Source organism: Panicum virgatum, chromosome 4K (genome assembly GCF_016808335.1).
Source record: "Panicum virgatum strain AP13 chromosome 4K, P.virgatum_v5, whole genome shotgun sequence".
Lineage (NCBI taxonomy): Eukaryota > Viridiplantae > Streptophyta > Magnoliopsida > Poales > Poaceae > Panicum > Panicum virgatum.
The window spans coordinates 2596996-2615574 of record NC_053139.1 but is presented as its reverse complement, the minus strand read 5'-3'; the positions used below and the strand labels follow the sequence as shown (position 1 = coordinate 2615574).

General features: G+C 47.6%; 1 protein-coding gene across 1 annotated transcript; it reads right to left on the bottom strand.

The window, feature by feature from the left end:
* Window positions 1-239: 239 nt before the first annotated feature.
* On the bottom strand, window positions 240-18319 carry LOC120704951. Its single transcript, XM_039989503.1, has 8 exons — window positions 18070-18319; window positions 12683-12715; window positions 12449-12579; window positions 12306-12344; window positions 11332-11432; window positions 10459-10605; window positions 9736-10089; window positions 240-468 (listed from the first exon to the last, which is right to left on the bottom strand). The coding sequence occupies exons 1-8, from the start codon at window positions 18317-18319 to the stop codon at window positions 240-242; spliced, it is 1284 nt and encodes a 427-aa protein (XP_039845437.1).
* Window positions 18320-18579: the final 260 nt, after the last annotated feature.

Here is an 18579-nt window from a genome sequence, read left to right as displayed (position 1 = left end):
CAGCAACAATTGACCTCCAAATCCTTTTCTCCTTGCATATGCGACACCTCAGCAGAGAACAGGTTGCTTGTGCTAGACTTATCATTGCCTTCTTTTTTTACAGTGAAATTGAAATGATAGTACCACCTATAATTCTCACAAATCCATTGCTTCCCCACAAGAGCTTCCAGTTCATGTGCATGATTCTAAAACACGAAAATCAACAAAGCATTGTATCAGTATAAGAGAAACTTAAGATTCTACATAATCTCTGTTTTGTGTGTGTGATGAGGGAGGGAGGGAGGGAGGGAGACCAAACCCCCAAAAAGATTGTGGTCCTCGTTATACTGGTCAAGTACAGCTTGATCCATATAGATTTTTTCATCTTCGGTTGGTGAATTGGGACCTCTCTTAGGTGTGCCATCAAGATAGAATTTACAGCTGTGTATCAGCCTATCCACAACAGATAATTTTACTTGATCCTTGCACCTAATCCATATAAGAGCATTCCACAGTATTAACATACAGTAGGTGTACTTATTGTTGGAGTATATTGAGCCCGTGTGTATAGAGGCCCATCTAGAGGCCCATGTATAGGCTTTATATATACCCACCCATCTAGGGTTGGAGGAATACAACAATTATTGCCTCCATTATGGTATCATTAGCTTAGGTTTTCATCTCTCCTCTCTCCTCTGTTACCAGCCGCCGCCGGCACTCCTGCTGCCCGCCGCCGCCGGCGCCGCCGGCCTCCTCCTCCCTTTCCCTCTCCTCTTTCCCACCCCACCCTTCCTCTGCTCCGAGCCCCGCCTGGACCGTCGCCCCGTCCGCCGCCGCCTGGCACGCCTGGAGACCCCTACCTGCTCCTGTTGCCGCTGCCGCCGCCGCTGCTGGTGCGCGCGCGAGCGCCGCTCTGGCGCCTCCCCTGCCTCACGCGGGTGAGGAACCGGCTACTACTGGGCCGCCCACTACTGGGCCACCCACTACTAGGCCGCCCCCTGGGTTTCCTCCCCGTGGGCCGGTGCCCCCTGGGCCGCCGACGCCCCATCCTGTGGCTGCCGAGCGCGCCGCTGTTGCTGCCGCTAGGGGAGGCGCCGAGGCTGCGCAGGCCGCCGCCGCCCACCACGCCACCGTCGATCCGGCTGTCCTGTGGGCCGCGGAACAACTGCTGCAGGCCGCGGGCGCCGATCCGGCCGCCCTGCAGGCCGCACTGCCGCTGCTGCAGGATCCCGCCGACGCCGCTGCGGCCCACCGCGCCGCTGTCGCCGCGGGCAAGCAGCCCGCCGCCGACGCCGCGCCTGATGCTGCGTGGCCTGGCCTCGGGATGTCGCCCGCGGATGCACCGCTCTCCACCGCTGCCCTCCGCGGGCAGCAGGCCGACGCCGCTCTCGCCGCGGCCCTCCTCGCCACCAAGTCGGAGGCTTCGGCGGCCCAGGAGCGGGTCCGCGTGGCAGCCCTCGCCTGGGAGCGCGAGTGCGCCGCGGCCGACACCTCCGCTCTCCGGGTCGCCGAGGCAGAGTGCTTCCTCCGCGCCTCCTCCGGCCAGCTGCCCATCGACCCCGAGCCTGGCGCCTCTTCCTCACGCCAGGCGCCGCCCGCTGGATCTGGAGCCCGGTACGACCCGACTGACCCCATGGTCGCCCAGCTCCACCTCCAGGCCGCCGGAGTCCAGAACATCAGGGCCCTGGTCTCCATCCTCCTCGACCCCGCATCCTCCTCCTATGGCTGCTGGCGGGACCAGGTTCTGCTCGCCCTCCGCCGCTACGCCCTCAACGACCACATCCTCGTCGACTTGCCGATCGAGGCGCGGTACGTGGCGTGGCTGCGCCTCGACAGCGTCGCCATATCCTGGATCTTCGGGACTATCTCCCTGGATCTTCAGGACCTCGTCAGGGTCCACGGCGGCACCGCGTGGCAGGCCTGGGTGGCGCTCGAGGGGCAGTTACTCGGCAACGCCGAGTACCGCGCCCTCCAGCTCGACGCCACCTTCCGCACCTTCGTGCAGGGGGACCTCTCTGTCGGTGAGTACTGCCGGCGGATGAAGAGCATGGCCGATGCTCTTCACGACCTCGGGGATCCGGTGTCCGATCGGGTCTTGGTGCTCAATGTCTTACGGGGACTGAGCAGCACCTACGACCACCTGAAGGGCTGGATCGCCCGCCAGAGGCCCTTCCCCACCTTCCTGCAGGTCCGGGATGACCTCGCCCTCGAGGAGATCACCAGGGGTCTCGCGCCCGGATCGTCCTCGCCCACCCCCGCCGCACTCGTTGCTACTCCACCAGCGTCCTCCGCTGCGCCTGCCACCTCCCTCCTTGGTGCTACTCCCGCCGGGCAGACCGGAGGAGGGGGGGTCGTGGACGCCGCCGGCGACGGGGTGGTGGTGGTGGCACTGGTGGCTCTGCTTCTGGGAGCACCGGTACCGGTGGGGGCCGTCGGGGCGCGCCGACACCGGCTCCGGCTCCCGCTCTTGCCCCTGCCGCTGGAGGTACGCCTTGGCCATCCTTCAGCAACCCATGGTCAGGGCGCATCTTGATGTGGCCGTTCCAGGGTCCGGGACGGGGGGCCTCATCCTCAGCTCCAGCCGGCGGCCATGTTCACCGGTGCTGCTCCACTCTTCGCGCCGTCCTGGACCCCGCCCGCCCAGCCCAGCCAGCAGCCGACCTGGCCTGAGGGGTGGGACCAGGCCGCTCTAGCGCAGTCCTTCAGTACCATGGGACTGACGTCGCCGACCAGCACCGAGTGGATCGCCGACTCGGGTGCCTCGTTCCACACCACTCCCGATGCTGGTATCCTCTCTTCTGTCCGACCCCCACACCCTTCTTGTCCTTCTTCGATCATGGTTGGTGATGGGTCTTGCCTTCCTGTCACCGCCATGGGTTCGGCTCCTCGTCTTCCTAATGTTCTCGTTGCTCCTCAAATGGTTCACAACCTTCTTTCTATTCGCCAGTTTACTGCTGACAACTCATGTTCTATCGAATTTGACTCCTCTGGTCTTACTGTGAAGGATTCGGCTTCCCGGCGTCCGCTCCTCCGATGTGACAGCCCGGGGCCCCTTTACACTCTTCGGCTTCCTGCTTCCGCTGCCTCGCCTTCGGCTTCTTCGTCTTCTGCTTTTGCCGTGACGCCTTCTTCCACCACCTGGCACCGCCGGCTTGGTCACCCCGGCCGCGACGTTTTGGCTCAGCTCCGCTGTAGTACTGATGTTCCATGTACTAGGGCTCCTGCTGAGCACCTCTGTCATGCGTGCCAGTTAGGTCATCATGTTAGACTTCCGTTTTCTTTTTCTTCTTCGCATGCTGCGCATGCCTTTGATCTCATTCACTGTGACCTGTGAACATCTCCTGTACTCAGCATGTCTGGCTATAGATATTATCTGGTCATTGTTGATGATTTTTCTCACTACTCTTGGACTTTCCCTTTGCGTGCCAAGTCTGAGACCTTCCCCACCCTCCTCCACTTCTTTGCCTGGGTGTCCACTCAGTTCGGCCTCACCGTCAAGGCCGTCCAGTGTGACAACGGGCGGGAGTTCGATAACTCCACCTCCCGGTCTTTCTTCCTGTCTCGGGGTGTTCAGCTGCGTATGTCTTGTCCATATACCTCTCCTCAGAACGGCAAGCTGAGCGGATGATTCGCACGACGAACGACGTCGTGCACACACTTCTGATCCAAGCTTCTCTCCCCCCACGCTTCTGGGCTGAGAGCCTCCACACCGCCACCTACCTGCTCAACCGTCTTCCGTCCACTGCTTCTCCTGCTCCCACTCCACACCACGCTCTTTTCGGTACCCCTCCTCGCTACGACCACCTTCGGGTCTTCGGGTGTGCGTGTTACCCTAACACGTCCGCCACCGCTTGTCACAAGCTGGCGCCCCGCTCGACTCGTTGTGTGTTCCTCGGGTACTCCCCTGACCACAAGGGGTATCGATGCTTTGACCTCACCTCTCGCCGCGTTCTGATCTCCCGACACGTTGTCTTCGACGAGTCGGATTTCCCCTACTCCACCTCTTCCACACCTTCTCCTGATCCCGAGCTGGCGTCTCTGTTTCCGACTGACCCGGTGGTTCAGCCACCGTTACATGTCTGTCCTTTTCCTGCAGGTTTTCCCGACGCACCGGCACCACTTCCGGAGATCCCTGCAGCGCCGAGCGCGGCCCCGGCGCCACGCACGGCCCCCAGACCTCCGGTCATGCCGCGCGCGGCCCCGGTGTCTCCCGCTGCGCCACGCGCGGCCCCGGTGCCTTCCCCTGCCCCTGCGCGGTACTCTCAGCCGGTGCAGGTGTACCGGCGTCGCTCGGCGCCGACCCCAGCGCCGTGGCGGTACGCTGAGCCGGTGCAGGTGTACCGGCGCCGTTCGGCGACAACACCGGCACTGCCTCCTGCTCCGGAGGCTTCTGCGATGCCGACACCGGAGCCGTCGCCGCTGCCGCCGTCGCCACCGCCGCCTCCTCCGGCTCCCTCTCGAGCCGCGCCGGAGGTGTACCACCCGCCAGTCGTCCATCGGGATCCTCGGCATATCCATCCCATGGTGACTCGGCGGATGGCGTCTCAGGCCGCGACTCTCTCCGCCACCAAGGGAGAGCCGCGTGTCTCTCCGGTACCCTCCTCTGTCCGCGACGCCTTGGCGGATCCTCACTGGCGTCATGCGATGGAAGAGGAGTACGCGGCTCTTCTTGCCAACCAGATGTGGGACCTCGTGCCGCGTCCGTCAGGTGGCAATGTGGTGACTAGCAAATGGATCTGGACGCATAAGCGTCGGGCTGATGGCACACTGGAGCGCTTCAAGGCTCACTGGGTTCTCCAGGGGTTCACTCAGCGACCTGGCGTGGACTATGATGAGACCTTCAGCCCAGTGGTGAAGCCCGCTACTGTGCGCACAGTCCTCTCGCTTGCGCTCTCGCGCTCGTGGTCTATGCACCAGCTGGACGTGAAGAATGCGTTTCTTCACGACACTCTGTCAGAGACTGTCTACTGCTCTCAGCCAGCGGGATTTGTGGACTCGGGTCGTCCGGATATGGTCTGCCGGCTCACCAAGTCTCTCTATGGTCTGAAGCAGGCTCCTCGGGCTTGGTACTCTCGGTTCGTCACGTTCTTGATGACACTGGGATTCACCGAGGCCAAGTCCGACACGTCTCTCTTCATCTACCACCGTGGGGATGCGACTGCATATCTGCTGCTATACGTCGATGACATTGTGCTCACAGCTTCCAGTCAGCAGTTGCTTCAGAGTGTCATCTCCTCTCTGTAGCAGGAGTTTGCTATGAAGGATCTCGGTCAGCTCCACCACTTCTTGGGCATCACTGTTGAGCCTCGCCCGTCTGGTCCTCTCCTTCACCAGCGGCAGTACGCACTCGATATTCTGGAGCGGGCTGGGATGACTGATTGCAAGCCCTGCTCCACTCCTGTCGACACTCAGGCGAAGCTGTCTGCTGATATGGGTGATCCGGTGGCTGATCCTACTGCCTACCAGAGTCGGGCCGGTGCTTTGCAGCACCTCACCTTCACCAGGCCGGACCTCACCTACGCTGTTCAGCAGGTCTGTCTCCATATGCATGATCCCCGGGAGTCACACCTTGCTGCGTTGAAGCGACTCCTCCGGTACGTCCGTGGCACTGTGGACCTCGGCCTGGTGCTTCACCGCTCGTCCTCTACTGAGCTAGTGGTCTACACCGACGCTGACTGGGCTGGCTGCCCGGACACTCGTCGCTCCACTTCCGGCTGCACTGTCTTCCTGGGCAGCAACCTGGTCTCCTGGTCGTCCAAGCGGCAGCTGGTTGTCTCCCGCTCCAGTGCCGAGGCGGAGTACCGAGCTGTCGCTAACGGCGTGGCGGAGGCATCCTGGCTACGACAGCTCTTGGCGGAGCTCCACAGCCCGCTGTAAGGATCGATGGACCAAGAGGGGGGTGAATTGGGCCTTTTTCAAATTTCTAAGATAGATAAAACAACCTTAACCTATGCAATGCTAGTAAGGCTCAATTCACCAACCGGCTAAACAAAGCAAACTACACAAGCTACCAAAGATATGAAACTAAGCAAGGTAGAGCTAAGCTATGATCTCTAAGGTCAAGCACATGAAAGAATGCATGAAAGTAAGTGCTTGAAATGAAAGAGAGTGCAAGAGACAACCGGATTTTTTCCCGTGGTGTCGATGTGTTGGCACACACCCCTAATCCATGTTGTGACACTCACTAAGAGTCTTGTCACCTCCCATGTCACCGAGACTTGGGCGCTCACTAAGAGTCTCCGTTCACCATCCCGGCGTGGTGGAGCTCAAACCACGTACAATCTTCTTCTCTGGGCTCCCACAATCCTTGGCAAGCTCCGCGAGAAACACCTCGATCACCAAGATCGCCTAGGTGATGCCAATCACCAAGAGTAACAAGCTAAGGCCTTCACTTGAGCAAGAACCGATCACCAAGAGCGGATGCACACAAGCTTCTCTCTACTCAAGTCCTTAATCTTGCTTCTTGATTGATGGAATGAACAAGTATGTGAATGATGAAGCTCAAGGTGGCTCTTGACTATAGTATGAGTGTATGGATGTTGCCTGGTGTCAAGAGTAGCAAAATGACCCATTGGAGGGGTATATATAGGCAGCTCACACGAATAGAGCCGTTGGACAAAAGCTGCCAGAAAACTGCGTAGCGCCGGTTAATCCGACGTCCCTCCAACAGTCATCGTCGGTTTAACCGGTGAATGTAAATTGCCCCTTCTGAAAACTAGCCGTTATGACTTGGGCAGATTAACCGACGTATCATCGGTTTAACCGGTGAGTGTAGTTGTCCACTGATCAACTGAAAAACCAAGTCTCTGGACAACTGCACCGACGTTAACTCAAACCTATCGTCGGTTTAACCGGTGAGTATAACTTCTGAAGTCCTTGGAAAAACCATCTCACTGGTCAATTGCACCGACGTCTCATTTCAAACATCGTCGGTTTAACCGGTGTATAGAACTTGAAATACCCTGGAAAAACCAACTCTGGACTAATGCACCGACGTTAAATTCAAACACGTCGGTTTAACCGATGTATTGACTTGTCCAGACTCTGCTGACTTCGTTTAACCGACGTACAGAAAATTGAGGTCGTCGGTTAAACCGGTGTATAGACTTTTTCTGATTTTGTCTTTTCTGATTTGAGTCTTTGAATGAAATCCAAATATTCTTGAGATATAGTTTGAGAACCACTTATTTGAACTTCTAGAAACCTGAGTGACCATTGTGTGCATCCATTTTCAAATGACCATGTCCATGCTCAAGTTACTTAGACTTAACCCCTCTTAATAGTGCGATCACTACAAAACTATAAAACCTATACTAACCTAAGTGTCCTTCTCAACCTTATGACACTTAGGACTAGAAAGATCCTTAGTCTTGACATATATAAGAGTTGAATACCGAGATCGCCTTTTTTGAATAAAGAAATTGAGGGGCCTCTTTTGACATATGACCAAATGAGGGATAATGATCTATTAAGCTGCACAAACTCATTAGTCACAATAATGGTTGTCATTAATCACCGAAACATATCTTGAGGGCCTAGATGCTTACACCCGCTCGTCAAGAGCACGCTCGTCTACTGCGACAACGTCAGTGCCATGTATCTCTCCACCAACCCCGTCCAGCATCAGCGGACGAAGCACGTGGAGATCGACCTACACTTCGTGCGCGACAGAGTCGCCATCGGCGATGTTCGGGTCCTCCATGTCCCGACTACCTCCCAGTTTGCTGACATCTTCACCAAGGGGCTGCCCTCCTCGACCTTCTCGGAGTTTCGATCCAGCCTCAACGTAGCTGGTGGCTAGTTGTGGCTGCGGGGGGGGGGGGGGTATTTGCCCTTTGTACTCTTTTTGTACTCTCATCTTATCCAGTCTTGAACACCGCTGCGTCGGTAGTTCAGACTGCGGGGGGGTGTTAGCTTTCTTGTTGTCCAGTCTTAAACACCGCTGCACCGGTAGTTCAGACTGCGGGGGGGGGGGTGTTGGAGTATATTGAGCCTGTGTGTATAGAGACCCATCTAGAGGCCCATGTATAGGCTTTATATATACCCACCCATCTAGGGTTGGAGGAATACAACAATTATTGCCTCCATTACTTATCAAAGTGGGAAATATAGAAGATAATAAGAATTCTGTATATAGTTGCGGGCTGATGCTTCAAGGGAGAATTTGTGTAAAAGGTTCTTGAGTTGCTCCGACAATGCCTAAAGTGCGTGGAGCAATTATGACATTCTATAATTGTAAGAAACTGAATATTTACAATTTCGATGCCTTTTAGCTATGGAAAAAGTCTACATAACCCCCTCAACTATGGAGGCTAGACTACTTAACCCCCTAAACTATAAAACCGGTTATTCTATCCCTTGAACTTTTCAAAACCGGCCAAATAACCCCCCAAGGCGGTTTTGGAGGGTGGTTTTGCCTTTGTCTTTTTTATTTAAGTATTTATTTTAGCTCAATCTTTGAAAAATCAAAATAAATCACAGAAAAATCTAAAAATTGAAAATCAAATTTTGTTGGACTCTACATGAGTAGATCCACACAGTAAACATATAATATGGTTTGCTTTCATACAAAGTTTCTGTTGTAGATTTAGGTATATGTTTTTTTGCAATTAAATAGAATAATTTATAGATGCATTTTCCATGGTCCAATTGTGGTGAAATTTTTATGGTGGGCTAACTATTGTATGCTTGAACTCTAGTAAAAACTTCATACTCATTAGATTATGTTCATACTGGTTAAATTTAAATAAATCTATAACTAAATTGTATGTGATCCAGTGAGTATGAAATTTTTATTAAAGTTCAAGCATACAATAATTAGCACATCATAAAATTTTCACCACAATTGGACAATGGAAATTGCAGATATGAATTATTTGCATTAATTGCAAAAAAGTATAGATCTAAATCTACAACAAAAAAAACTGTACTAAAGTATACCATATTATATGTTCACTATGTAGATCTACTCATGTAGAGTCCAACAAAATTGGATTTTCAATTTTTGGATTTTTCTGTGATTTGTTATGATTTTTCAAAGATTCAGCTGAAATAAATAAAAAAGACAAAGGCAAAACCACCCTCCAAAACCGCTTTGGGGGATTATTTGGCCGGTTTTGAAAAGTTCAGGGGACAGAATAACCGGTTTTATAGTTTGGGGGGTTAAGTAGTCTAGCCTCCATAGTTGAGGGGGTTATGTAGACTTTTTCCTTTAGCTATTGTTGTATATGCATCCAAAGACTTATCATTTGCAGATTCCCAAATATTTTGTACTTGCTATGCTGTTCAAACCAGTTAATGGTTATTGACTTATCATGTTCCCAACTATTTTGCACTGGCTAGCTGCTAAAACCAATGAATGGTTATCACCATTATTTAGTACAGTAGATAATAAAACTGAATGTGCGCCTTGGCAATATTGAACAGCTAAACACAATGCGATTTATAGAATACTATAAACAAAGTTGCAGTTTGAATATTATATTGTGAACCTAATTCATGCCTCTGGACTATGATTTGTACAATACATTGAGTTCATAGCTTCCAAGGCAAAAGTCATGTTCATGATTCATGTGCTGAGACAAACTGACTGGTGAATTAATTTCCTGATATGAAGGGTAATGTAAATCTACCAGATGGACGACCACACAAGTCCAAAGGAAGCATGATAATAGAAGATTATATATACAGTAATCAATCACATTTGCTTGCCATGGAAATAAATAAATTTGCTTGAACAATGTCAGGAAACCTTACATTGCCTTATGCCGCAATTCATCAAGATAGCGCTCAATAGCATCATCAGCTTCATATATGCTCCGAAATGGTCCACCCAGATTAGGGTACATGCAGAAATACCCCCCACGGTCCATCCTAATGTAAAACACTTGGTACCAATTCCGAGGATACCGGGCCAAAATTTTAGAAACGAGCGATGATGCGGATGGCGGAGAGCTGTCAGTGGTGTTGTGCTGCGCAGGTTGTGGATTGTCAATGATGCATCCTTCCGATGATGTAGTGCCAAGCAACTCCTTCGGGGATGAAACATCTGGCTCTAGCAGGGTTATTGCAGATGTAGACTCGGCAACAGCAGGCAAAAGCTTCTCAGACCTGAAGAGGAAAAGGCTAAATGAGTACAGAGACCTTATGGAACCGATGTTATTAAGCTTAATACTATAAAAGATGCCAAATTTGGCTGTCAATAATGACCACTGAGCAATGCTCATGTAAACTGATGTCAGAAATATATAAATTATGGCATCAATTCCATAGTGGAAATATGTACGAATGCATCTATTTCGAGCCCTTTGATTATGATGAAACTAGAAAAAAAAATCTCTTTCTCCACTATCCAGCCACTCGCTCACTTACTACCAATCAATCATCGATAACATGATCAAAATCCGCATCTCTTCACTGATACGGAATCCTAAGACTATATCGCAGGTAGAAATTGATCGAGAGAGACGGTGATCTTACGGTGGAGCCGTGGAGGCGGCGGCTGCAGGTCCTCTGCAGGGGCTCTCCCTGCGACGGAGCAGGCAGGCGGTGGCGTGTGGGGTGGGGGGCAGCGTGGTGGAGAGGAGGAGGTTGAAGGAGGAAGGAGATTGAAGGAGAAGCTGATATGTGAGCCCCCCACGTCAGTGAGTGGAGGGAGCGAAGCAGCTAAGATATTTTGAGCTATATGAAAATACGCGGGTCTGCAAGTGGGTCCAAAAGCATCAAAGACGTATAAAATGACACAGTTCAAAGAAGTAAAAATTATAATGGTAGAACTCAAAATAGACGAATAGTAATGGTACTTCTCCAAAGTTCGACCAATTCAAAAAAACCTTTTTTACTATTGGAGTATTTGTGTTCTTGATGCTATTTTTTGAAGAGGCAAAATTAGGTTGATTTATGAATAGTAAGGGCAAAATTATAAAATTAAGAAAAATGATGGTATAACTACAATTGCACTTGCAATGTAGGAATAAAAACACCAATTTCTCTAATAACAACTTGTTGAAAAATAATACATGATTATTTTAAAAAGAATATATGAAGGCCTCACATTGCGTCACTATATTCGAACCCCTTCAACTGGTCAGGGTCTACAGTGATCACCGCCCGCCCAAGATCCTCCTCTTTTCTTGGGGTCTATCCGTTTCAGCTTGCGAATTGAAACTTGAAAGGCTATGATCGAGAAGATGGTTGTTGATCTCGCCACCTGTTGCCGGAAAAACTGCGCAGCTCTGAACCCTCGAGGCACAAATATAAGGGCCTGAAAGACGACGCGCAAAGCAAAGCCTTTGGTTAAATTCGAATTCTTTCCTGTATCCTCATCCGCTCGGAGTCGGATCGCTTGCTTACTCCCTCTCGGCCTCGGTCTCGGTCTCCAGCTCGGGGCCTCTGGCCACATGTGTGCAGGCCGACGACAAATCATTGGGGGCCTGGGCTTCTACTGGCATCTTCTTCAATGGTGTGAGTATCACAGCACAGCATCATTTGGAATTCGTGGAAGGAGCAGGAACCATTCTCCTGCTTGCTAAAGACTGTAGAGGACACAAAGCAAAGGAGAAGAGTCTTCACAACGCGTTCAGGGTTTTCTTTTCCCCAAGGGCAACGCATTATTGAGTTTAGCCTCCCATGCACTAACTGAATGCTCAAAAATCAACACAGCGAACGCGAACGACCACACTTGTGCAATCAGGGAAAAGAACCAATACACCAGAACAACAAACAGAATGCAAAAGTCAGGATTAACCCACGTGTTTGAAATTAGAAGCACGTGTTGAGCTGACGAATCAGTACAATGACTCAGATTACCTACAGTTTTGCTACACTATGTGCACAAATAACAACTGCAAGGATCCATCCATTCCAATATTGGATGACCCAAAGAGAAACTATAATAACTGTAATAACAGGTGAAACATTGGTTTTGCCAATATAACCCTGGAATCGGGGTCGAGAACCCAAGATCAGCAAACTAAATGGAAAGCACACCCCCATCAGATAGACAGGCATATATAGGTCTGGAACTCCGGATCATGAAAAGGGTACCCACATGCCATCTAAGAAGAATGATGCTCCCTAAAACATATGTTTCGACCATTGACCAGATAAGTTTAAAACAGAATACGACATCTTCCACTTGTCCACGCTACCCAGTCCTTCACTGCTGTCGCATGGCTCGAAGGTACAGTCTGTTCATAGCATCTGGATCATCGACACCCTAAAGAAAACGTAGAAGCAAAATATAACCGAAGGGCCTTGTACAGTTGTTTGTTCAAACATGTATCAAACAGGAAGTAAAAAAAAAGAACATTGTTTTACCATAATACCTTGAACACAACCCTTAGCCTAGCAGCCTCAGCTTCCAACTGTACAATAATAAGGGGGAAAACACACATATAGTTAGCAAAAAGGTAAAAAAAAAGTGTTAAATGCTCGTCATGAACAAAAACAGGAAAATGATTCATCATACATCATCAAAGCCACTTAGTTCACCATCACCAAAGGGCAAATAACCATCCAAGCGACCAGCAGTGTATGCATCAGTATTATTGGGGTGCTTCATATCAGGACTTCCATTGTTTCTACAACCATTGCACTGGCCTTCAAGAAGAAAGGATTCATTTGTCAATTATATCAGCTAAATACCAACTATGCATGGCAGATGCTAATAACAGCCAAGTATTAACATAATGGCCAAACAAACTGGCATGAATGTATAGTAATTGCTGATCATATCCTACATTCAGCAATAAATTCACAAATACATTGAATAGAACAGTAAGCACCAAATCACCAGACTAGGCACTCAATTGCCAAATCACACACACATGCACAGACACACTTTAATACTAGTCAAGTGAATAAAGGTAAAAGTACAACAAATTGTCTATATGTAATGAGTGCACGATCCTAGGCATGAAGAAGTTCGAGATATTACACGAGTGCAAAATGGTAATGATATATGAATGACAGAATGTACTCAAACATAAATCATGGGCCATCAATCTCAAATTCCGGTGCAATAAATCATTTGGCACCATACCCTACATCCAGCAACAAATTTACAACCTTACATGACAGAAGATTTAATTCATAGAAAAATACGTATTCAGTTTAAACATGGAAGAGGTACATGAACCATTCATCCAGAAAATAAAACTTGAAATAAAAATTCAGTACTACAACTAACTGCAACACAAGTACAAGTGTATTTGAGATGGGGGGGGGGTACATAATGCCATTTTCGTTAGAATCGATGATGCAGCAACACTTGACCTTCTAAGCACGTTCTCCTTGCCTTTGTGACACTTCAGCAAAGAATAGATTCCCAGTATTTGTTGTGAAATTGAAATGATAGTACCACTTATTCTTCTCATGTATCCATTCATGCCTCAAAAGACTTTCGAGAACATGTGCACGATTCTAAAACAAAAAATATTGCATCTAAAACCAAAAAAAAACATAGCCTAAATTGGGAGGGAGGGAGAGAGAGAGAGAGGGAAAACCCCGAAAAAACCATTGTCATCATTATACTGGTCCAATAAAGCTTGAACCAAATGGTGTTGTTCCTCGTTGGGATTCATTCTTCTTCGTGAATTGGGACCTCTCTTTGGTGTGCCATCAGGATAATAGTTATGCTCATGTATCAGCCTATCCACAATAGAATAATTATCTTTCTCCTGGAACCTAATTCAGGTCAAAGCTTTCCACATTATCAGTAGAGTGTGCTTTTGACAACAGTCATGGGAAATATATTTATGCAATGGGTATTGTGTAAATAGTTTCAAGGGGAAGAATTTGTGTCGAAGTTCTTTAAGTAGGGATGATTGAAAAATCAAGCTTCACCTATATAGCATAGCGCATGGGGCAATTAAAAAAAGTTACCATTGGAACATATAAACATGAGAAACTGAAAATGTGCTATTTCCATGCCTATAAGCTAACGAGAGAACAGAATATTGTTTTACTAGCTATGTGTCGTTGAGAACATGATCCTATTATTATGCTATAGGACTGCAAAAATAAATGTAGCTTGGTACATTTTTATCAACTCTTGTGCTGTTTCTGTACAACAGAATTAAGGACATTAATTGTTCTATTTATGATTCATGCTCCAAAAAAGTGACTGCAAGATCAACGTCCATGATGCCAAGAGAAGAAAGTAATCAATAAAGTGGATTTCACTTTAATACTGGAAGTGCTTACAATGGAGAAATGAGTCAGAGAAGTCAAAGAAATTTTACATTGATGGGCGCTCCAGTTTGGCAAGATGATGATTGATAGCAGAGTCAGCTTGATCCAAACTCTGAAATGGTCCACCCAGATCAGGGTACATGCGGAAATATCCCAAGCGGTCAGTTCTAATGAAATACACTTGATACCACTTGGGCGGACGCCAGAACAAAATTTTAGGCCCAAGCGATGAAGCCGATTGTGGAGAGTCATCATCGTTGTCAGTGGTAGATTCTTCTGATGATGTATAGTCAAGCAACACCCATGAGGACGAAACATTTGGCTCCTGCAGTGTTAATGAAGATGCAGACTCTGCAACACCTGCTACAAGCTTCTCATAACTGAAGGGGGAAAATCCTCAATGAGTACAGAGACCTTAGATTATCGAGCAATGCCGAGCAAGTAAACAGAATCTAAATGTAATAAATAAATTCTAGCCACAAAGTACCCTGATTACAGGGCCTTTTAACATATTGGCACTATAAAACAAATTGCCTTCCCTGCTAGTCTGCCGCTCCTATTTTCCCCAAGGTAACTGGTAATCCTCATGTATAATATCATAAAAAACCGCATTTCTTCACCAATATGTAAGCCTACGACTAGATCACAAATACAAAGTGATAAAAGTGAGAGAGATGGTAGTCGTACAGTGGAGGCGGTGGTTATGGCTCCCCTGTTACCCCTGACATTTTTTGGGCTCAGGTCAAGTCGAGGAAACATCTGGTTCCCCTTTATTATCTAAAAATTGTTGTCCACAACCATCTACTCAGTCAAACTATCTATTTTGGGGCATAGCTCGAACCAGGAGGCCTGTCCATATCAGACGCCCACTACATTTATACTATAAAAAGTGGAAAAATACAATTTGAGCTAGGCTCAGACTAGGCTAGTTTGTTTTGGGTTTATTAATAATGCCATAAGCTCCTTCAGTAACTCAACCTACTTTTGCAAGCTAGACCATGGGCGGTCTAGGCTTAAAATGCTCCCGTCAAGTTGGGACGGGATTTTAATGAGCTAGAAAGAGAATAGAGTAAAACATGTCGGGTGAGGTGAGAAGTTAACAAATAAAGTGAATTTATGAAAAAGTAAGTCATATTGCAGTAAAGGTTGGGTCCTCTTTTTTTTATCGAACACGCAGGAGAGCTGCACATCTTTATATTAAGAGAGGAAAAAAGTCCAAATACAACCTCATCACCTTACCTTGGACTAGAGTAAGGGATGCGACTAGAACATAAAAAACTGTTACACCCGAAAGATACAAAAAGGACCAGACCAATACTAGACAGCTTCTAAATAGCAAGTAAAGCACCCCCTTGGCTTAGAACAGTAAGCCCTTTGGCACCAGCAAATTGCCATAGATGAAGCTCATTTTTTTCTCGAACACGCAGGAGAACTGTGTATCATTGTATTTATAGGAGAAGAAAAAGTCTAATATAGACTTATACAAAGAGAAAACACACTCACACAAAACTCACACCAACACTCCCAGGCCACTATGCCCAGACACACACCTACCCAAACCACACACCTTACTCCAGCTGGACAAAAATGTCCCACGGAGCCAGGACCTGACCACCAATTCCTCAACTCATAACAAGCCTACAAGCAAGAGGACCTGACCACACAGCCCCCCTGGTGTTCATCCCACGCCCCTGATAGTGAGCAAGGAAAGGCCTTTTGCACCAGCAGAGCACCACATCTGGACTTCTTCCTTTGCTAGGGTCAGCGCCGTAGCTACTCTCGGAGAAGCCCCATTGAAGACACAATCATTTCGGTGCTTCCAAATAGTCCAACTGCCCAAAATGATAAGAGAATTAAGACCAGACCTCATTTCGTCGCAAACCTATCTCTCAACCTTCTCCCACCACTCAGCAAAGGAGAAGTCCGTAGGCTGAGGCGAGAGTGCCGCAAGACCGACGAAATGCAGAAGCTGAAACCAGAAATCTCGTGCAAAGACACAGCCGACCAACAGATGTTGGATATTTTCCTCATCTTGATCACATAAGGGGCAGCGGTTTGGGTGAGGTAACCCACACTTAGACAGCCGATCCGCCGTCCAGCATCTCTGATGTGCCACTAACCACATGAAAAACCGACACTTTGATGGTGCCCAAGACTTCCAAATACGCTCAAACGGCTCAAATAAAATCTGAGGAAGTGCTTATTTATATGAGCAGCCTATTGTAAAATCGCACCCTTCCAGATGTTTTAAATACGGAAGGTGCTTCCGTTTGCAAAGAATTTATAACATAATATATTACAAATTATGTGGTTACATGAAAAATGAAGTTCATAGTTTAATTGGAGAAAGAAATGGTTTACTCTGTTTCCAAATACTTTTTTTTTTTGCTTTTGCCTTCGTTTGGACTTTGTGAGCTGTCGATTGGCCCCTTCAATGCCTGACTGAAATGCATAGGTAGAGAAGTATGAACATAGTTAGTTATTATTTTTAAATTTTCAGTAAGATATAGTATCAGTTATTTTCTCGTACCTTTTAGTAATACATAATTTGATTTTATTGGAAGATCTCTTTGTATACAATGTTTTTTGCCATATCTTCCGCTTGATTTTCAGAGTCATCGATGAGTACCTTCAAACCATTCCTGTTTGTTACCCTAGATAATGCAACATACAATTGTCCATGGCAGAATACCTGTTTAGACAGATACAACCCCACCTTGTTAAGTGACTGACCCTGACTCTTATTGATTGTCATAGCGAAGCAGACCGACAAAGGATATTGTCTTCTTTTGAGTTTGAATGGCCACTTTGTATCATTTGGTGACATGATTATTTGAGGTATGTATACCTTGTCCCCCACGTGTGTTCCTGTAATTATTTGTGCCTCGATGCACCTCTTTCCAAGTTGAGTGATAGTCATTCTTGTGCCATTGCATAAACCTGCAGATTGTTTGATATTTCTTAGTAACATCATTGGAAGACCGACTTTAAGCTTCAGTTCATGGTTTGGCATACCAGGGAACCTCAAGGTGTTGAGAAACTCCTTAGTGTACATGTGTTCCATACCTTTTGTTGTTGTCGCGCATACAGAGTCACAACTTAGGTATGTCACTTCTTCACCTTTTTATTTGGCTCATGATATATTCATTTATCTGATCGACCATTTCGTTTCTTGGGCATAGTATTGCTCTTTCTTCAAGAAATTTCTGTTGTTGGTAGTTGTTTAGCAGGTCTGGGTATGTGCTTTTGACAATTGCTTCTCTTGGGTCATCTCCTTTCAGTAGCAATAGGTCACTTGGGATTTTTATCATTTCTTCTCCATCGTTTGATGACATTTTTCCATCACCAATATCCAATATCCACTGTGCAAATTCCTCAACCTTTTGCTGTTCTATCCTGTTGCTAGACAAACAACTTAGCCTCATGTTTTTTGTGAGTTTAAATATTTCAAAGTGGCTCCATAAATATGAGCGCTTGATTGATGCATTTACTATGTGTTCTCTCCTTCCCTTTGGGATGAGTGGAAGGATTTGTCTGAAGTCTCCTCCTAGCACCACTGTCATATGCCACCAAATGGTCTTATCTCGCTGTTTTCATTTGTAAACCTGAGTATATCTCTTAGGCTTTTGTCGAGTGCCTCGAAGCAGTGTCTATGTGCCATTGGAGCCTCGTCCCACAGAATGAGTGATGTTTTCTTGAGCAGCTCTGCCAAATGTGAGCCTTGCTTTATTTCACATGTTGTTTCATCTGTTATGTTTAATGGAATGTGGAACCTAGAGTGTGCTGTCCTTCCGCCTTGGAGTAGAAGGGCTGCAATGCCGCATGATGCTACTGCAAGTACTATTTTTCCTTCAGACCGTAGCTTTGTTGTTATTGCTTTCCAAAGGAATGTCTTACCGGTACCACCGTAGCCTTCAACAAATATCTGTTTTCCCGGTCCTTTTTCGACTGATCCTATAATTGCTGCGAATGCATTTCTTTGGTCCGGATTAAGTTTGCTGTGTATTGTCATGTGTTCATCTTTCAACTGGTCCTTGTCATAGCTATTCTGTTCGTTTACAAGTCTATTGCCAAGCTTGTCTAGGTCATCTGCATTTGGCAGTTCAATTTCTGGATAGTCCTTCAGTGACTTTCCAATTTGTCGCATTAGTTTCTCTTATCTCTATCAGAGCATAGCTTTTTCTCTGTGAGTCACTGAGTTGCAGCATTGGAAAGTTTAGGATTATTGTTTTCCTATGTTGTATGTCTTCTGACAGTGCGTCCCATGTCGATTCCCATAACACCTTTGGGCTAGTTACTTCACAATGGCACATTATGGTGGTGAACAGCTGCCGTAGATGTGGTCCTGTTGCCCAATTAGCTGCATCATTGATGCATTCAATCCATTCATCGTCATTGTCAAGAAAT